At 35.6% G+C, this 22,784-nt stretch overlaps 1 protein-coding gene across 2 annotated transcripts in view; it reads right to left on the reverse strand.

The window, feature by feature from the left end:
• LOC110380682 (uncharacterized) overlaps positions 1 to 22,784 on the reverse strand; it is a 163,524-nt gene that overhangs the window by 86,080 nt on the left and 54,660 nt on the right. The window contains exons 9-18 of one of the 2 annotated variants that reach the window (XM_064041068.1): positions 20,588 to 20,682; positions 20,204 to 20,327; positions 19,231 to 19,443; positions 18,892 to 19,062; positions 18,462 to 18,611; positions 17,868 to 18,000; positions 17,294 to 17,436; positions 16,698 to 16,872; positions 15,468 to 15,559; positions 10,101 to 11,641 (exon numbers count right to left, since the gene is read on the reverse strand). In XM_064041068.1, coding sequence (XP_063897138.1) covers positions 10,101 to 11,641; positions 15,468 to 15,559; positions 16,698 to 16,872; positions 17,294 to 17,436; positions 17,868 to 18,000; positions 18,462 to 18,611; positions 18,892 to 19,062; positions 19,231 to 19,443; positions 20,204 to 20,327; positions 20,588 to 20,682 — 2,837 coding nt within the window. Of the gene's footprint in view, positions 1 to 10,100; positions 11,642 to 15,467; positions 15,560 to 16,697; positions 16,873 to 17,293; positions 17,437 to 17,867; positions 18,001 to 18,461; positions 18,612 to 18,891; positions 19,063 to 19,230; positions 19,444 to 20,203; positions 20,343 to 20,587; positions 20,683 to 22,784 lie in introns of both variants that reach the window. The other variant, XM_064041067.1, reaches the window with a different exon arrangement.

Raw genomic sequence — 22,784 nt, forward strand, 5'->3', positions numbered from 1 at the left:
ATAGGCCGCATGAAAGAGGACATAACTAAGAAGGGAGTGGATGTTAGTATGATGACTGGCAAAGAAAGGTAGAGGTGGAAAAATTATTGTACTGATCATAAATAACTTGGGAACAGTGAAGGAAGAAAAAGACGCCTGTTCTGAAATTGCCAATGATGATGATTAAGTAATGTGTGTCCAGCATCCAACCACAAGTTGTTTTACCAAATTAATCAAAAACTGCCAAGCAGGTTGAATATCATCTACTGCGTTTAAAAAAAAATACAGTACTACTGAACGCGAGGGAAACCACGAAAAGACTAGTATCATACATAATACCGCAGACACAAAAGCATATCGACCTCAACAGAGGATCATGTCAGTGGTTAACGTAACAGTCGACCGGTTCAATTGAATAAGTGTGATGTATTACAATTGTGTGTAGCACGCTTGGAGACGCGCGAACCGCGTGGTGTATCATGCGAAACTATATTATGTATCCCTGCCTTAGTAACAGATTGCAACCTCGATTTTAACTCATCATCGTCAACCTTTTCTTGTCAAACAGGAGTTAGGCCTCTTCATATACCGATAAGGAATGAGCGTTAATCGCCACGCTTATTTAAGGCAGTTGAGCGATTTCAGACTTTAAAATCGTGGCTTCCTAGAGATACTTCCCTTCACCTTTACTCCATCACATCAGTATAAGATGCTAATATCAGCAGTGATCAGTCTTATACTCAGTTCGCCAATTACGATGTTAAGGTGTCTATTCTTGTGTTCGATATATTTATACCCGTAACAGCACCCAATTATGAAGGTATTGAACGCTTCCTAAACGGAATATTCTACAAAGAGTAATTGTTGCAATTGGTCCTTCGAACCAAAAAAAGGACCTATTGTATAACACTCTCCTATTTGTTAAGCTAACCGTTTTTCCAGAATAGGTACCTGAATGAGACCTTTTGGAGATTGAAGTTAGTGCGTAACAAAGGACCGATACTTGCACAAAGTAAGTCTGGCTGGATTTGTAAAGAAACTTGAATTAGGTATAAGAGGACCCATTGACTGGATTGGGCCGAAAATAGGATCCTATCAAAGTTTAGGATGAATGGAATCTGATGAATGAAGACTGTTGCTGTATTGATGAAGTACTGTTCTATAAAATTTAGCACTAACTGTTTTTCGCAGTTTCACCCGTTGAAATACTACTGTCTATACCTCGATAATATAGCCTATTAAAATCACCTGGGAATAGTTAACCTTCCCAATAATTAATGAATTGTTTTAATTTAGTTAAGTTTTTTAACAAAAACTGCAAGAAAACGGAGGACCGATTGAAATGACTGATCTTGATCTAACCACGAATCATTGACAATTGGTTCGTCTTTGCCAAAATTATAAAACTCCTACTCTCTTGAGTATTGAAAATAAATGAAACGAAAACAAAACTCATCCCTGTCATAACCCATTAGCAGTAACATCAATAGTCGTCGTCACCGAAGCGACATATTAAACGTTCGCCCATTCGAACAAATTAAAACCGAATGGATTAAATGGATACCTGTCGACTGCCATGTGGACAGGTGATGGCAAAACTCGGGGGAACGATACACTATTTCAAAGAAAAACTATTAAAAGTTCTAGATTAATTGTTATTGAATTTTGAAAAGGTTATTGAATTTTGGTGGTGTAGTAATGATGGACAGGGCGTTAAAGGGTAAAAAAATATGGATAGACTGTGTGTGAGATCACTTAAATAAGCAACAGATGAATGTTAGTATCACGACTAATAGAGAGGAATGAAGGCGGAAAACATTTTGTTCCGATCACAACTAAAAATGGGAACAGCGCAGAAAGAAGAAGAAGCGGCTGTAGGTACTAAAGAGATATATTTTATTTCTGGAACCTATAGCTACAATAATATGAAACGATTATAAATATGCTTAATGTACAGACCAAGTATTATAGGTTATAATTAGAACTTAGTATCCAGTAGTTAGCTTCGATCCAATTTTTTATAAAAAAAAAACGGATGGGCTCTTTAACGTTTTCCTATTCTTACTTCTAATTGCTTAATGTAATCAAAACAAAAGCCCTTTCTTTAATTATTTCGATAAACCCCATGGTATTCAGAAACATTATGTTCCCGACAGTACGAGCTGCATATGTATCAATCACAAAGCGACGTGAGGGCGCGCCGCATCATATCGGTATTCATTTCCAGCGATACTACACTGACACTGCAGAAAACGTGCACATTATACATATTGTTGTGGTTTACTGAACTGATCAAAACAGAATTATGTGGGAAACTAGATCTACATAGTTTTTTTTTTAACTAGCTTCTGCCAGCGGTGGAACACAAGAGAACTTCTTCCTAAATGTTATTCTAATGTTTAAGCTATGTTACTGCCAAATTCATACACGAAAGGATGTATCTTTACCAGGCATGAGTCGTATTTACCATAACCAAAATCTTTCAAAACAATAAGCTACTTGTATACATATATACTTGTATATGTATATCAAAGTTAGACTAAGCTTAAAAAAAGAAACAAAAAGAGTTAAGAGAGAAAAGTTGAAAAAGAGTCTGACATCCTATCTATCAGAAGCGTGTATATACTCAGCCAAGGGCCGCTTAGATCAGATGGGCAATCGCTCCGTGTATAATATGATCAAGATCAAGTAGATACAAATCACTTCCGATATGTCAGAGGTAGACGCAAAACTTATAACTAGATTACAAAAAATGTCTTTTTTACAGCAGCAGAGATAATTCTACTTTATAATTACAATGCAATTAAGACAATTGTTTATGAAACAATAAGATTGAGCGCAGCGCGTGGGGAAGCCATTTAGCATCATTACGCAGACACGCGACTGTCATTGGAATAAATCGACGACACACGTGACGGTGGACATGTTATTCGCTACCTTCCTACGTGTGTTAGAGACGTGTTAGTATCCTTTATAAAATAGGCACTGACCAAGAGAAACATAAGAAACATTGTTGAAAATAATAACCTAATAGTCAAAATTGGGAGGTGCAAAGTCTGTGCTGAAATATCTCTTTGGTATACATACACTATCTACCGCTAGAGGCTTCAGCGTCAGCCGCGTCCCGTGGAACTAATAGACGCCCACGAATAAAAAGTAGCCTATAGTCTTCTACGATAGATACCACAATAATCTACAGCTCAAATATTTTTTCAAATTGGTCTAGTAGTTCATAAGATTAGCGCGTTCAAAGAAACATTATCTAGCTTCATAGTTCTTGTAAAGATTTCAACAATGACAGAAGCTTGCCTATTTAAATCCTATAAATGCGTATAAACCATCCCAGTACCCCTCAAAGTTAAAACTAAGGGTGCCCTGACACTACTAGATATGTACTAAGTTTAGAATATCTATAATTGGCTGCTCACAGGCATTCAACAGATAAACTAACGTAACAGTCAAGCTAGACTTCCTCAGAGTTCGCTGAAGTGGAATGAACACGATAATCACATAATTATTGAACTTAGTTAACAAGGGTTCACAACCTGAATTTAGAGATGTTAGTTGTGGTCCTTTTACCCAAGTATCAAAGTATGTTCTCGCATATAACCTTAATACAGGTTTCATCACATAACTTTGCAGTTCCGAAAAAGTAAGCGCCCCTAAATTGACTTCACATGATCTGCCTAGCCTTTTCCTGACTGTGTTGGGGTCGGCTTTCAGACTTACCGGGTGCAGCTGAGTACCAGTTTGCCACATGGAGTGACTGCCTATCTGACTTCTTCAACCTGGCCAACATAATACTCGATACCTGATAGAGGCTTCATACATGCATTTAGTTCACAAAGGATCCGTGGTCTTTTTACAAAAAAACGTTATAACCTACAAAATACCTACGATAACAACCTAGTATCTAATTAAACAGAATTCGGTTCACTCTGATGAGGCATCGCTAATGTTCTGTTCACTAGTTCTTCCGCTCGGTGGAGCATCAAATTGTGTTAGCTGCATCCGATGCACTTTTGCCGAATACTCAGATCTGTATCGATGTTGTGGGTAATAATCGAATAATCGAGAGAAAGGGTTGTGAAGAGATAATGATAGGTGACAATTACTAGATAGCTTGGACCATGTATTGAGGACAGACAGATAGAAGAGAATAGAAGAAGAAAAAATGCTGCGTTGACCCTGAATTAAATTGGGATAAGGACAGAAAGATAATAATGTATCGAAAAGAGCTGTAGGCTACTTTTTTATCCGGATGTGGAGAGCAGTTACTAGGAGACACGGGCGAAATCTTTGGCGGAAGCTAATATTATCTATTTGTGATTTAACTTTAGAAAGGCTAATTCAACCTCGCGTTGTTTCGATATTCTTGAAATAATATGTAGTTTGAAAATCAGAGCTGAAAAATACGTCTAACACCTTCAAGGTCATTTACACCGCTTTTATTCTGTTAGAAGCCTCATAAGTTATTGTTGAAAGAAGACATAATAGTCCAATAATTACTTTACATTCAGAAGCGAATACCTGTCAATTAGTAAATAATGTTTTACTGAACAAGTGATGATTTAAAACGACTAACTTATGTCTGAATTACACAGTACGTTCCAACAATATTGAATCATTAGCTAGCCTTTAGTTTTGCTCACGGCACATGTGAAATACTTCGCGCATCCGGGTAAAAAGTATCCTGTAGCCTTTCTCGATAAACTCGCTATTTTCCAATGAAAGAGTGAGTTCAAGCCAACACACAAACAAACTCTTCATCTTTATTCAAATTCATAATATTATAGTAAATAGTATAGTTATCTATGTCACATAACTTCATGCCACGAAATTATAAGGTAAGCAGAGGGAGATGACTAGTCGGAAAACATTAAAATGTTATAGCGATCGTAATATATTACGGAGGTAATAAACAGTACTTCGAAGTTATGTCATACACTGCAATTTGTTTCATGAGTAATGTTATGAGGATATTCATAGAATTTAAATAGGTATGAACGAATTGATTTACATCTTGTATCGATAGATTCTGATATCGTAGGGAAGAGCGTTGAATCGAATCGATATTTTGGTTCATTTTAATCAATGTGTCGGAAAGTTCTCCAAATAAAACACACAATTAAAGGAATATTCTAAATTAAATTAAAATGAAAGATCTACTTACCGATACAGAAACCACTAAACACCGCGAGACAACACTACATGTCAAACCACCGTTATCACTCCAGTTTCGGCCTAACTGTCGGCGAAACTACAGACTTTCGGCGAACCGATGGACTTTCGCCGAATATGTCGGCTAATGACGAATGTAACGTTTGCCGGCAGCCGCTTGACAATCCGCAATGGAGCATTGAGGTCGCTTGGACATAACTCAATTACGGGTATTAACCCTAGATTACTACTCATGTTGCGACGCACAAAGAAACTACTCATACGCTTGCGAGGCGCATCATATTTACTAATGATTTTATTAAAAACCTATTAGTATGATTGATATTTTTTTTACTGTTTATGTAATTATGTAGATTACTAAAAAAAGAAAAACACAGTTTTAGTTAATATTTGTATATTTTTATTACAAAATCTTTAATCAAATAAATCTTAGAAACAAATTTTAGGAACTTAGGCAATTTAACAGTCTTCTCATTAAAAATAAAAAAATAAAAACTTAAATTATACAATTCTCTTGAAAAATAGTAAATTATGAAGTAATCAACCAAAAAAAAATAACAATGTAACAAAAAAATATTTTAGATGCATCCGATACATACATGAACTTGATGTATAGATTTTTGGCACTTGGCGCACGTCTTTTTGGACATCCTCTTCTTTTTAGATGTACAATAAGAGCAATATCTTCTTTTTTTTTTGGCGGTGGTGGACCCTCATTTTCTTCAGAACAGTCATCGGAAGGTTTTTTTAGGATGACTTCAATTATATCCCGGATATCGCTCTTCAACGTAGATGCTTCTAGTAATTTTTGCATCCATTCAGTAGTCAACTGCGTGCTAAGTTTTTTCATAAATTGTCTTCGACTTAGGGGTTTTTCATATTTTTTTGATATGTTATGACAATATATAACATACTAGTATAACATATGAATTTACAAAAGATATATAGAATAATTAATAATGAACAAAAAACAGTAACAAAATAATTTGATTAATAGCGTAAAACTTACATACAAACTACTCATACGTCTTTGGAGCGCCAAGGGTAGTAATATCAAAAAAACTATTACACTTACCGTAACGCAACCACCGTCCTGCGACACATGCTGGCATGGACTGAGATGTCCTAGAACGTGAATGCCGTACGCGCAAAGGATAAAAAGATAAAGCAATATATCAAAAACGCGGGCGCCTCTGCGACGTAGAGTAGTAATCTAGGGTTAACAATTTTCTACTAGGGATGGGAAGTGTCGAGGAGTGATTTGTCGATGAAGACGATAGAAAAGCAAATGATGTGTTTAAAAACTATACAATATTTTGAATACAAAACATGCGTAGTTAATAATTATAATCGTTAATTGATTATTTTGTAACTATTAGTAAAATAATGATTGATGAAACTTAAATAAAATATTGTTATTACCTACTAGTGCTTACTACCTATTTTTGGTTATTTCATGAAGCTATTTTCGTCAGTAATAAAGTAGCGTCTGCTCATACTTCAATTTCATATGAAATATTGATGACTAAGAGAAATTGAGATATCGACAAAATCAACAGACTGATTAATGATCGCTTTATTTGAGCGAAAACACTGACAGACAGTTTGCTTAACAATATATGAAAAATTAACTCTTTCTTCTTTCAACGTTATTGGCCTTTGCAGTTACTTCAAAAGTTCAAAACAATGAAGACGAATTCATAAAAAGCTAAGACATCATTCATTTTAATGGCTAAACAACGTAAATCTTTTTGTTTTATGAGCTAGTATTTAAACGTATTTAAAGTAAACATTTTTACAACCAGAGTTTCTTGACCGACGGCTGACCACAGTACTAATTTTGAAAGTAATAAATTTGACAGGCAACTGACGTTTCGTTCCCGAGTGGTGCCGCCATTACATGTCTGGATATACTGGTAAAGTCTGCATGTTCACGTTGAAACTTCAATTTATCGACGTTTATTTATCTGCTCACCGGAATTTGAAACAATTTGTTTAATTGATTAACGATCGATGGAGTCATGGCCAATTTCCTTAAGCTATAAATTTTATCTTTTTTTCATGTGGGCTTTTTGTGCTGTCTTTCAATTTCTTTTGTAACGCAGAACATGATTATTTTCTCGAAGATAAATATCTCATTGATTGAATGACATTTTCATGATTTTAATTAGTTAACTTAATAAGAGTATTTTGTTTTTCCCTCAAAATGAGACGAGCATGTTTTCCAACAATTCAAACCTATAAAGTTATTGGAATTAAATCTAAAAAATAAACACTCGTCTTCGTTATCTCCTGTCGCTATCACCTTCAAATCTATCGACAATGACACACAAACTAGCCCCCTCATCCCATCACTAGTGTTTTCTTTAATCCTACATAAGCTGTCGCGGGCCTGGATTTTATTTTCATTAATTTTCTACACAAGAGTTTTATTATAGGGCGCCATTTATTTGATAGTCTCCAAGGATAGTGCGGTCACGCGAATTTGTGGCACACACGAAGAAAAAAAAGGTATGTTGTTACTTCTTTGATTCGTTATACTTTCACTTTTTTATTTATTTATTTTTTAATAATGGTCCTTCGTATTTTTTTACGTTTTCAATGTATCTTTATCTTATGGTGTAGCACTCATTTAATTCAGACTTTCTCAATTTTTTTTTTCATGATTGAATTTACAAACGATAACAGTTACCTAACTGTTCGGAATCATTGGTTTAGCGGTTCCATACGAGAAATTAAGTAGCGTTTAGATATAATGTGAAATCTTGCTATTATATTTTCCTCTAAATAATACTGGATAATTTTCTACAAAAGTGAAGTAAAAAATGTCATATTGACATCAATATGCGAATCCCAAAAGACATGGTACAAAAAATAATGTAATAAGGTATGGTTTCACGCATGTCGATAATCGGCGATATAGTTTTGTTTCTATTTGTAACACATGTGTATTATTTACACGCAACTAAGCTAATTAGTGCCAAGGAGAGGCGTCATTAGTACCCATAAACCATGTTTAACTATAGATGTTATTGACTTACTATATAATAATACTATAGAAGTATTCGATGCTCGGTAAATAATAGACATGTTTAATAGGAAGAAAGGAGAAATGAAATCGTAATTCATCATCTGCCTAGCTTTTTCCCAATAATGTTAGGGGTCGGCTTCCATTCTAACTGGATGCAGCTGAGTACCAGTGTTTTACAAGGAGCGACTGCCTATCTGACCTCCTCAACCCAGTTACCCGAGCAACACATTTGTTTGCCATACATAAGATGGTTAAGCCCACTGAAAAATATATCAACAACCAATTAATTTTCAGCCAACCAACAACTTTCCATCAAGATGATTTTCCATAAAAAACTAGGCCAATAAGTCTTCATTAACATATTGATGATAGACGTTATTATTGAATAGCTGTCCTTAGGGGATCACCTCATTACATTATTACGTTCTACCCGTGGGAGACGCGGCCACTCTGCGAAATTAGTTAAACACTCATATGTGAATTATTTCGTGTTTCTATCTAGTTAGATGTTGGAAATGGCAGTGTTTGTTTGGATGATGTTTTGGTGTTTTTAGTTTATTGGCTGCATAACCTTTTAGTAATTAGTATTTAAGGGGCAAAGAAAATAGTGTGTGACCTAACAAGTGCAGATAAAAGTACAGCTCTGCAAAAGTTGTTTCAAATAGCAGGAACTTAAAGGAATATCTTCTAACATCCTTTATCACTTAATCTTTATACATAGATTAGAATTTATTTTATAGCGCCAAACTCAGGAAATATTTGATGAAACAGAAAAAAAAAAACTGTGTTACATAGCCAATTTATCGAGGAAGAAAGACCACTGTTTGGAAGGAAAAAAGGCAACCAATATAATTCAAAGATACCTTTTTTGCATATTAAAAAGATACTGTCGATCTGGATGCGTGTGGAAAACTCTTTGAAAACCATCAATTTCCAACAACATCTAACTTCATGTGATCATCACGTGAAATCAACAATGACTTTGACAACTTGAACTTGACGATATTAGAGTTAGCATCACGTTTATAAGATCAACCTTCTCAACTTCATACAATCCAAAACCTTCACTAATCTCTTATACATACAGTTCAAATTCCACTGGCAAAAGTATTTAGTGATGAGGACGTAAGCAGTTGAGCAAATATGGATTCTGTTGCTGAAGAAATAAGGTTTGTTTTAGGTGAGCTGGTGAATGTTTAGGTCTAAACAGATAGACGTAAGCCCGTCCTTTCAGTAAGGCTTCATCGCATTAGGCACGAGTAGGCAGGAAATCTTTTGTGGTCATGTGTTTGTGTTTAATCATTACTGCTAATTGTTTTACTGATAACATTGGCTAGATTCATAATATCACTAGGCCACTAAATCAAGAATCATGACCTACTATAGCTGTAATAGAAAATAATATCGACAAAGAAGAAGGTGTATTGATGGAAAAGTTAATCTAGTAAAAAACTAAGAGCCTAGGTAATAAAACGCTGAAGAATGCGTTGTCAAAATCGGATTAGCAGTTTATGAGCTTCCATCAGATAATGACGGCTAAACTCATTAGTTGTTACCCTTCTCTTCACGTGATGTCCAGTTGACTGAGCAAGCATTTACAATAAGCAACTTACATAGTATGATAAATTAAGCCTTGAGTGAACATAATTCGGAATAGTAAATAAATAACGATAATCGTAGATGAGTGGTAGATACAACTTTGTTAAGGGACTCCAAAGATAGAAGAAAAAAATCGTTGACTTAGGTTTAGGCAATAATGGACTATCATGTTTAATAATAACCCCTAAACCGATAGCAGATATAATATTCACAGACAACTTAATTCGGAATATGTATGTAGCAGTAATTGTAGACCTATTAGAAAACCATAAAAACAAAGCAAAATGTAACATAAATAAATACTACTCACCTAGGCCTCCTCGCCGAACTAGGGAACTTGAGGATCCCCGCAGACTTCCTCCTATCTTTCACCATGGGCACCATCAATAGATCTTCTTCATCAGTCTCGGAACAGCTGTCCAAGTTCACCAGCGCCGGAGCCGAACCCCGGCGGTTAGAGTTCTTAGGCACTTCTAACATCTCCCGTATCACTTCACAATATTTACACGCATTCGCTTCAGCCATATACGCCTTAGTAATCGCGTAGGCATAGTTCTCTAAAAAGCACTTGTGACAACCAGGCACATAGTTCGTTTCTAAATCTGTTGATTCTTCACTTGGTTCTTGAGTTAGGTTGTTCTTCTTCTCCATAACTACTAGACTTGTTTCTTTGTTCCTCTTGTGTTCGTCTTTGTTTTTGTGTTCAGTTTTGTGTTTGTGCTCCCCTTTGTGCTTGTGTTCGTCTGTGTGCTTCTTTTCCTTGTGTTTATATTCTTTGTGCTTCTTCTCCTCTTCTTCTAACTTCTTCTGTCGTATCTCTTTCAAGCATTCAGCTTGATCGTTGTAGTACTCGACGCATTGTATTCTTTCCTGTTTGGACGGTTTCGTTGGACTTTTATCTTTCTTTTTCTTTTTATGAATGTTTACGTTAAGAGGTTCTATCCTCAATGATTTCATCTGTTTTATTATATGTTCGTGGACGTACGGGTACGAGACGTCGTCGTAACTCTTCGTATTGGCAGTGTTCTGTTCCTTCACTATTTTGGCACTTACATCGTTGTCTTTGTTTTTAAATGCTATTTTTTCATCGTGTTTACTAAAATCTTTGATGTCAGTATCCCCGTTCATTTTACGAGCTTGTTTTACTGTGCACTTTTGTGATGACGAGTCTTCGTCCAGACATGTTTCGTAACCGTCAATCTCGTGATCTATATACAATAGGGAACTATTCTCTTCCTGGACGGATATTCTTGTGGTTGCATCGAAGAAACTAACCGTATCTTCGTTTGGGGAGTTGAGACACTCTTTCCAACTTTCATCACTCTTAACTTTAACTAATTCTTTATCTATTTTCACATCGCTTTCTTTCCAGTACTTGTCAAAACTTATTCTTTCTAATCCAGTTGGAGTGACTGCGAAAACCATTTCGTCTGACGTTGAAATATCTTTACTCTGTTGTTTAGACAAACATCGCTCGCCATCTTCTTTCCTATCAGCTGATTTACTTCTGATATCGGGAAGTTCTCGAGGAGCAACTAAGACGTCATCTTCAGTTATTGTCATATCATCATCATGTTCATCTAAAGACTCCTCTGACTTCGAATACTTCATCTCAGTTACTCCATTGATTTTGATTTCGGACTTCGAATTTGTAATAACATCACTTTTAATTTTCTTACAATCTTCAAGGCTGAGATCTCCTAACGCTGATAGTTCATCATCCTTTATAGATGCTTCTTCAGGTTCGAGACATATTTGTACTACTTCGAGACCTTCTCCGTACTCTTGGAGACATTCGTGGAAGGAATCCATGCCGGTGTGATCATCCGACGCGAGGGAGTTAATACATTCCTGTGGAACAAGTACGAGTTATTGATAGCTGACAATAAAACGACGAAGTGTAAACTACTTAAGATTTTATGTGTGTTTGGAGTGGATGGCTTACGATCAGTAATCTGGAACGGGAGTGAACAGATGGTGGTCTTTATCGTTTGTTTTTTCATTAGCTACCGAAGTAGGAATGCTCATTAAATTAACAATGGAGAAGTTAATTTAGGAATGCCAGATTCCTACAATATATTTAGCTACTTTATGATATAGATTAATCAATGAAGTAACCACATCGGAACTGTATTTCTGAAAGTATTTAAAAAACAAATCTCAAACAGCAGTGAAATAGATAGATTTTTCAAATTTCTTTTTAATTAGTAGCTGCCTCAATCTATTCAACAGGGTATACGTGATCGTGAACGTGAGTTTAAATGAATAAAGTCGATAAATAAAAACCAGTGTGTAAGTAATTTTGAAAGCTCTACCAGAGAAAATATCTCATAAGAACCTAATCGCATTTTGAAACTCATAAACAATACCTACTCAGTTGATTGGTAATATTCCAAAATTATAACTAAACAACGCAAACTATTAAGAAATACCATAAAATACGTGAGTAAAGTTAGGTAGGAATAGAAATAAAACCCATACAAATGATGTGCAACGTATATTTAGCGACACAACGAAGCGTAGCAACAAGGACGTAAGCGACGGACAGGCGTATCTACCGACATTTATAGTAACTTAGAAACATTTGTTTTCAAGCCTAAGACAGGTGGTGTTTGAAGAGCTATTCGTTTGGAAAAAGTTGCAATTTGAAACTACAAGATTTATATAATATTGAAGAGTACGCCGTATAGTGGCTTAGGGCTGCGGGATTGTTCGAAAGAGTTACCGCGGCCCTGGTACATAAAGGGCTTAAGAAGGAACATGGTGGGGTTAAGTCGGTAAGAGTCTGACACTCCTTCACGTTGCACCCATCGCGAGAGGGGTCATTTGATGATATCTCATAGTGTGCCTTAGTAGCAATAACTCTTCATTACAATATTTTTCTTTGAACTAAAAATATTTTCACAATATGGAAGTTGCAGACAGTAACTCTAAATAGGACATTTTGATAAATACCCGCATAACATGGAATGTCCGAATTTACAACACAAGTACTAACAGTCTTTATATTTTTTAGGTAATTTTATAAATCAATAAATATATTTTTTGTAAATTATATTATTTTATTAAAATATCAGTATATTTACAAAAAACAATTGCGTTGCTTATCCTATGATATGTTATGAATTACCTGTAGACGATATTATATAATTTCAAGCGAAGCTTTAAATATTTAATTCCTTTTCAAATTGACTGTAGTTTTTTTATAATTGTTTTAGTAAATTTGTAATTACTGAAAATTAAGTACCTTATTATAAACAGGTTTGTTTCAATTAAGACTTTTCACCTGAATTCACAGTTATTTTAGAAACTTTATTTCAATGATTTTATTTGAACAAAAGGAACTAAAGATTTTGTAACTATGTATTTAAACAAGAATTTGACTAGAAACTATCACATATCAGAAATTGACGGCTAACACATATTAAATCTATATATTTTATACTATATTTCGCATCTACACAACCATGATATAAATAGACATCGATATCTAAGATCACAATTATTTTATTATAACATTAAGCTTTTAACTCTAAGTTTTGAATAAAGTAAATATTTGCATTTGAGCTGGATTTCAATAATAATTATCAGGAATTCAAATAGCTATTGACTAGACATGTAGAATTTTCACTATGTTTGTTATAGCAATAATAGACGAATTCTTTATTTGTCTTTTTAAATCTATGTGACCACAGAGAGAAACATCTTTATCCTAGAATTAATTCTTTCGCAGCATTGCCCTTATTTTAATAATTACTAGCTAATTTCGTGAAGCGAGATTTAAAGAGAAAAGGTGAAGATTTAACACTAACATTTAAAAAACCCAATAGGTATAAAGGTGCTTACTTTAAGCTTACTTAACAGGACAATTTAGTATACGATAGATTTAAAGTAAAATAAAGCGACATTGACCAACTTTCAAGCTCATAAGTATTCAAAAATGTGGACGTTTCATAAATTTTATTAAGACCAATTTCATTTACAAAATTACAAAAAGTCTTGTTTTTATGCTTTCACGTTTTTTTGGTGGACGTCTTCTTTTATTTCGCGAAGCTATTCCTAAATTATTTTTTATAATAATCAAATTCCATTTCTGTGAAGTAATTAATGTGATTCCGATTGTATCAATTAGTTGATACTTTCCGAAAAAAGAGCTTCATTGCTAACAATCTGTTCTTAACCACCTCTATGGTTCAACAAATTGAAGGAAGACATGTCAACATAAAACTTACAACTACACTGGGGCAATTAGCAGAGATAGTCTTAAACATTTCAGTGTAAAACAATAGCAAATCAACATTAGAACATTGTATTTTTTTGTAATTTTCTTCGGGTAACCACCCAATTTTGTTCACAACAGCAAATATCCTATATTCAACACAAACCACCTCATTATAAAACGTGGTTTTAAAATGTACCTGTATTAGTACTAGGTTTAGAGCTTTAACTTTATTTGAGATCAGTTTTAAACCCAGTACTAAAACCGGTACTTTCTTAGAACCACGTTTAATAATATGTAAGATTTTTCTTTATTTAAATATCAAGTTCATCACAGTTGAATTCTCCATCATCGGGACAGTTTCCTGTATGTGGGACATCGACACTAACGCTGTACCGCAGCCGGTCTCGCTGTCATTTCATCGTGATCTCCGCTTTGATCTTGGGAGGGACCCTGAAAGGCTGCGGGTCCATCATGTCCTGGGAACATTGGAGTTGGAGTTCCATGATGTCTCGGTGTAACGACATTATTAGGCGCAAGATTTTTGTGAAGTACTCCAATTTCTGAAAAAGCAGAAATTATTATGAGAATTGGCTGATCAATAACGTCATACAAATAAAATAAAATTGTTTTATATACATTCTTTTATATATTTTACGAATCTTCAGCTGTATTTACTAGCAATAAAGCATGCAAATAATATTGTACACTAAAGGGAAATATTTGTCAAAAAACTTTTCGAAATAAACCAAAATTCCTGAACTGCTAGAACGATCCTTAGAGCGGTAATATGATTCCCTTTATTGTACAAGAAGAATTTGGAAGTAAGAATAGAATTGTAATAAAAATGCATGCTACGTTAATTAAGGTAATTAATACTGCTCTAAGCATAGACAAGCTTTAGTAAGAGAAACCGTAACTTACTTTTATTTTCCCCTCAGTGTACAATATCGCGACACTTCTCGAAATATATTTCTAGGTCTTTTGTATTGTATTAAATAAAAGAAATTATTTAAAAAATCGGTAACACTATTTTATTATCTTGTTTCAATTTCCAAAATATAAAACGTCGTTTATTGAAAACCTTGTGAATGATACTTGTTCAGTGACAAAATGTTTGCATTTTGATAAACAGTCTTTACATTGGCCAACCAGACATTATTTCATGCAAAATACGAACACTAAGTAATTCACAAGGCTTTTTAACACTATTCAAAAAGACACCCTTTTAATGTCATCCTGTACACAAAAATCCATACCAAGCCATTTATAAACTCTTTGTAACCTTAGTCAATAACTGAACTGACCATTTGTCGCATTGTACTGCAACATAACACAGTTATTGCAAAAGAAATATACTCAATAACAAGTATAGTTTATTGTGTACAAGATACTTTTTTTAGTTTTTAACCTAGTTTTAATAATAAAAAATAATAATTAATATATAATAACATGTACCTGACTGCTTTGTATGCTGTGACCGTTGGCCTTCTCCCCGCCGACCACAGTACTGCAAGGTAAAGGCTTAGCTATGCCAATCGTCACTATTCCTGTAACAAACACAATGTTTAGGTAAAACTTGGGTTTTTGGTGGAGGAAATACTTGGGTTTTTGGTAAATAATATAAGTATCAGTTTCTGAGATGGAATGATTGATATTAATAACTAAAGGTCTCTGCACACAGCGGGCGCGGCGCGGCGGGACGGGACGGGACGCGACACTGAGCAGTTGTAACGTACTAGATATTACGCGTCGCGTCGCGTCGAGCGGGACGGCTCTGTGTGACGTCGTCCGTCGTTGTATAACGTGTCTTTCTATGTTTAATAACTTGATTTCTGGGAAAATCTCTACTTTTATGCGGTTACTGCGAATTCCAATCTATCTTTATCTGGATTTCGATAGAGAATTTTAAAATGAACCCACCGTTAACGCAATTTAAGTAAAGATTAGTGGGGCTACCGGACACAGGACTTTATAAGGTTAACTCAATGATACACTAACTTAAACCCAGCAAAACTTTGGAGACGACGACTTCTTTCAAAATTCACTAACACTTTATTTTTTTGCGAAAACAAACGTAACAAAATACAGTACCGACTTCACCAAAGCAGTTACATATTTGAACTGCCTACAGATTTATCTATGACATTTGTTTGTACACAACTTACTGCTATCATTATAGTATTTAACTATGGGAGGTATAACATTTGATAACGCACTGAGGAAGGTAAATATTAGTTCCCTGGCTGTTACGTTGTTCTTAAATATTTCACAGATTTTAGTCAACCATTTAATTCACATTTAACATTTATCCATAAGCACGAAGTAGTTTTCACGGGATTTTTCAAAATCTTTAGTTAAGAACTCCCTCTACTAAATTATTTGCTGTTTATACATGTGTACCCAGTAGTTCCCTCCAAATGTTGGACAGGATATAGTTCATGGAGAACAAAATGACTAGCGGAGGTGCCATAATGTAGAATCTTCCAAGAAAGTAGAGTGCCAAAAATTTTGTATTAAAAAGTCTTTGACAGATGTCTCAAAGAACCCGAAAGCCTTGGTTCACTCGTAACTGATCGTTTTGGTCATGCCTACCGTACGACTTTGAGCTAGAAGAAGGCGTGTGGTCTGCGTTACGGCATCTCCACTCATCTTTCCTTATACCATAAGCTAGTTTAAATAGCATACCTCTAGGTGCCCCCTTGATGGCAGCCACAGCATGAGCAAGCGGACTCCTCGCCACATGTGTCCCGTTGACGCTGACGAGCCTGTCCCCCGGCGCGAGCCGCCCGTCGCGCGCCGCCGCGCCGCCCGACACCACCGAACGGACTACTATCACTGAGCTGCCGGGCTCTGATGGATCCTGAAGAAGAGAAGGTGGAATTCAGGTACTGCGGGATTCAATAATCTGTTTGTGGATGTGCTTACAAGAAATAGGATATGAAGTACGAGATTTGTATCAGTAATGTTAAATAATAAGCAACTCCACAAATAGATAACTTATTGAAATCCATCATTTAAAATTGTATCTTGTCTATTCGCAATACCAATGATGTCGTCGATATACGCGCAGCCAAAACCCGCTGGTTTAAAAGTGCTTTCGAAAACTCATATTTTCTTAGAAATAAATATCTAAATTAAAAATAAATAACAATTATTGCTTCATCACATAATAAACAATGTATGTACACATTACAAATTTGCCAATATCCTATTGATGGATCCAATCAAAATAGTTTTACATACAATTTAACTCTATACCATATTCTTAACATTAAACTTACCAAATAATCCAATATAGAGAATCCCAATCCCCGATCTTCCTTCAGCAGCTGGATGTATTCGACGTGATCGCTCCACATGGCGAGCCCGCTCAGGGGCTCCAGGGATCGCGAACGAACTCGCTCTAGATCCTCACTGCAGAATTCTGGAATAGAAAAATTATCAGTGTAAATTACATGAAAGAAAAAAAAACATTTATTCACACGAATAAGACGGACAATAGATAACAAAAAGACAGGTAGGTAATAGTTAATATTATATGTATGGTCGAAGCAAATTTTCGCCCACAGCTTCTATTCTAGAAGAAGACCAGCGAATTTCGTAGAACATAAATAATTATTGTGCACATGTTGTGTGTGGGCAGACTCTACCTATTAGTTAGACCGATGGGATGGTCGTCTGTCACAAATAACACATAGAAAACAATACATAGAAGGACCCTTTGGGATTATTAAAAGTCAGTATTTCTTCTCTGAAAACTTTTTGCTGACAAAAAAGTTCTTAACTTTTTAAAGATTTCCAAAATCAACACACATTATGTAGATTTATAACGTAAAAAGAACAATATTTCCTCACCATCATGATCATGAGAAGCAGACATGACAGTGGTAGCACTGCAGAGAGACGCCACAGAACTCTCAGATTTCGCCTTGATGAGTCGCTGAGGAGGACTTAGCAAGTCTTGTAGACTACCTCCTAGGATATTACTCTGTGAACAAAAATCATCATTATTGCTACGAACTATTGCAGATACGTGGGACTGTCCCATACTGGGGTATTGAATACGCCTACAAAAAGCACAAAAACTATTTCTATGTTGTGTGTACTAACCAAATGTAAAATTTTGTCTGTTCCAAAAACATTTTATTTAAGACTTGATGAATTTAAGGTAACTGAGTAGTGAATGCCATCTATAGTGTGTCAATGTAAAGTTAGTTTTAAGAAGTGAAGCTAGGTGGCGTATGTTTAGAGAAGTTTTTAGTTATAGATAGATGGCGTTAGTTATGAAAAGATGTATGAATTTTCCAGGACGTTTTCCATTGTCCATCATGGCGAATATTGGTATCAAGGTAATGTGACACTGGAAACGGGTAGTTTCTTTTCTAGTATACAAAGTTATATCTTTGAATCGTGACTAATCGCTACTTGTTTTACTTTAATTCTCCTTACCCTAGCAAACCCAGCATCAGACAGCCTCTCACTGATCATGGGCTGTTGGTCTCTCTTCCTCACGACCACCAGTATGACGGGTGACGTCACAGCTCGCAGCCGCGTCACCACCTCGACGTGATGAGCACCTAGTACCCGCCAGCCGTTTACCTGCAATCAAGTTGTTAGGATAATAACCAATGAAACATAATTTTACATACTGTTTTGTTATTCAAATACATTACAATGCCCTTGAACTTTTTTCAGATATTATCGGACCTACAATGACCCAGTCTACGCAACAATATTAGGTAAGTCGTTCCGCTAGAGAGTTTGGTCCAAAATATTGACTGGCCCAACCATTTTCATTTAGGAGTTTTTGTGACTTAAGGCCGTAGCTCATTTAACTGCATTTTCCTTCGAAAGTATGAAAAAATTAATATTTCCTCACCTCAAGCAGCTCATCTCCAACCCTATACATCCCAAGCCTGGCGACAGGTCCATTCGGGGCTATAGCCCTGATGTAATGCCTCGCTTGCACTTCTTTACCAGCCACCACACGAACTGTGCCTTCCAGGGATATGCCTAGTCCGCTGTCCTTCTCTTTTATTATTGTGCCCACCTGAGGGAAGAGAACATTAGTGTTAATATTATTTTAAGGAGTTTGTACACAAAATACGTAACTGTATCCTTCTTGCTCTTCACTCTGGCACTTTATCATCTCTTCCTACCACTTTTTCAGACTACTTTATACCTTACAGCTATGACCTTAAGGATCCAATCAACTTACCACAATATCATACTGGTACTGATGTCCAGGCCAGTCTGCCTCTTGCCTCAGTATATCCCGCCACTTGTCCTGTATTCTTCTCGCCTCTCTCTCTGATACTTCATCATCTCTTCCTATCACAATCTCTGCTTCTTCGGAAGGTGACATGGGTGATGGGAGATGAGGCAGGATTTCTGATTCGGGTTCCGCTTCTATTACTGTTGATTCGTCATACTGAGGAGAAAGAATTTGAAAGTTGGTTTAGATACTTGGGCAGGTTTTAGTTTATATGTATGTGTAAGTTTCTCACAGTGTCATTTTACAATCACTTATAAGTAAGGATAATACATATTACACATTTAAAACAATTGGAGGTCACTAGAGCAATAACTAAAGATAGAATATCACCGCACAGTAAGAAAATCAATGAGGGTTTTCAAAAATGGCGTCCACGAGGTGGCAGCACCGAGTCGTCAGGTCCAGGTAACTGTCAAAGTGCTTATCTTTACTATGAATAGTGAACGATTTTAGTGTTTTTTTTATTTTATAATTAAAGCACTGCATTATTGTTTTACTATTGCGGTTGAGTAAATAAAAAAAAGTAAATCATATTGTGTTAACAAATTTTTCAACAAGCTTTTCCTTAGTACCAGTGACTTTTGCACCCTCTCTCTTAGCTCAATTTTTAGTTCGGAAACCTTATTCTGACCGTAGTCCATAATAAAATCAATAACACATCCAATATAACAGAATTTCAATAAACAATAAGTTCGGCACCTACAATTCCATACTATTTGACAGCTGTTTGGACCAGACGCATACGTAGCGCCACCCGGTGGCAGAAAAAAATTCAAAAACCCTCATTGCATAAGTTGCCTTTGCTGGATATAGAAACTTGAAAGAGTGTAAGAGGAAAAACATCAAAGGACCAGTGGAAAATAAATTGTATCAAATTATCAGACCATTAAAACCACAACTGCTTATCCAGACTTACCACACTAAAGCTATACTTGGCAAGCGATGTGACGGAAGGACTCGGTGGAGCTATCGGTGACCTCCGTCCATCTTGCGCTGCCAACGCTTTCTGAAGCTTCTCAAACCCCGCCCCCCGAAGATACCTACAAGAGTTATTACTGAAATTAGAAAGATTTTGAGCACAAAAACATATGTAAAGACACCAGCACTTCAAGCTGTACAATCTGTCTTTAATAATAGATTTTTAACTTTATCCCCAAGGTAAAAGGCTCAGTGTTAATTGGACAACTACAAATTGGACTAGCTTGATGTGTTGTGTCTATAATTCTGTACATCAGCAATCGTCAATATCAGTGGAAAGTCCTGTATTCTTTTGTATATTTCCAGGGTTATCACATCTTACCTCAAAGCCTTCAACCGTACTACGGGTCCCTTGGCATCCCTTAGCAATGCCACAGCGCGATGGTTCGTCACCCCGTGTAATGAAACTCCATCGACCTGCAAAATAAAAACAAAAGCTTTGAGTACAGTCATCAAATAAACAAGTGAAGATGTAGTAGATAGTACACAATTACATCATAAAAGAATTATTTCTAGAACAATCCTAAGCAAAATTTCATTTATTTACAACGCGATGAAATTTCTTGCTAGCTCTGTTCTTATGCTTATTCTCGCATGTGGTTGAAGCTTGATATCATGTAATATTATTCTTTGCGAAGTACATAAAGCTTTTATATCTAGTGTTAAAACTATCATAACCCAAAAACCTGTAAAGGAGTGTCTCTGTGTAAAAAAACTTTTATGGCTTGACCTTGAAAGAACAAAACTTTGTTTGAAATAGTTACAGGTATAGTAGATCTATAAATAGTGTATTGATGTACAAAGAGATTTAATTGACATGTAAACATAGTATTTATTTTGGAGAAGAACAAAGCCGAATCGTGCTTTGAAGCATAAAACATTTGATTTCTGTTTAATTTCTACGTAACAAGGTGGTTACCTGTTTTCATCAACCATACAAGTATTCAGATGCTAAGGATTACAATTACATAATTTATGTAAAAGCTGATTAACTCATTATACGATCCTTATAAAAGTGTCAGAACCCTATAGCCGACCGAGTCTGATAACATTGCCTAAGGCGTCATCATCAGCGTTTTTATTGTTCCACTGCAGGGCACGGGATTCTCCTCATTCAAATAAGAAATGACTTTCAATCACCTCCATTGCCCAAAGTGACAAATTCAGTGGCCTTTAAAGTCGAGTTTTTCTATAGATTTTTTCATTCATTTTAATCTGTCAATGGTGTCAAAAAGCACTTAGAAAAGTTACATTGGTACCCTGTCCCGGAATGGAATCCGCACACTTTCACTTGACAGGCTAGTGCTTTAAACCACTAGACTATTTCAGACATACAACTTCCAATTACTAGCCTCTGCTCCAATCAATACTTATGACCGTTAGATGTATACGCCTTAACTAATGACTCATTAAATTGATTACCGAAATCATTAAGCCTTCTCTAATTGCACCCGCTATTGTTCTCGCTAATTAAGAGGAGGGAACAGCTTTCGATCGCGACGTATTATTGGATCTATTGATTTACTATTGTTAAAAAGGTCAAAAGCAATTTGGATTATATTCTGAGCACAAAAGATGCTATTATTGCAAAAAATTGCCGACGTACACCAAATGCAGAATAATATGACGCAACTCTTGGCAATTTTGTTCTTTGCGAAACCATTAAAACTGAAATATTGCAGGCTTTACAAGAGGGATATATATTAAGGAAGATACTTTAACACCATGCATTGTTTTGAATAAATGATATGATTCTAAGTCAGGTACAGCTTTTTTACATTTATGAAGTCCACGCATAATTATGTAATTCATTATACGGAGCCACAAAATGTGAATGCCACTGAAATGAAAATAAGACCTTCAAAGCAAATATAATTCTGAAAGCACCTACTTTATGCCCAGGTAGATGTGATGCAGAAAAATGAAATTGCCACTACACGGAGACTGAAATTATATTCCTGAAAATGAGTAAAAGTATAAGATAGGATAATAAACTACTGATATAATATTCTGAGTAACATTTACGTCTGTACGTGATAATGAGACGGCCCTATAGTCAGTGAATAGGACTGTGCTTTGAATTTAAATAATAGTGTCAAGAGCAGCTCTTTAGACACATTCTAATAAGACTGTAGTGCAGTACAATTTTGCATCTTGATTAGATGGGGATGAGAGGAAATCTAAAGACTTAATAGTGTGCGTAGTGTTCGAGAGATCTGATATGTTCTGTTGCTTATTTTTTATTAATTTTTATCTTCTTAGTTTTGTTCAGTTGCCTAGCTTGTTTCTCTTTTACAACTATGAACAAAGTATGACCAAGGTATAAACTGCGAACTTTACTATTTTACCAGATGCCGTGGTTTCATTTATCGGAGTGCATCTTCCCATTATAATGCCAGAATTTTCTAGAAACCTAGACTCTTGCACATCCAAGATTTTAAGGATCTCAGAAAACTTGGAATACCTTATAAAGATAAAACTGAAACCTTGTGTATGTAAAAGGTTACTTGATCATAATA

Source organism: Helicoverpa armigera, chromosome 24 (genome assembly GCF_030705265.1).
Source record: "Helicoverpa armigera isolate CAAS_96S chromosome 24, ASM3070526v1, whole genome shotgun sequence".
Taxonomy (NCBI): domain Eukaryota; kingdom Metazoa; phylum Arthropoda; class Insecta; order Lepidoptera; family Noctuidae; genus Helicoverpa; species Helicoverpa armigera.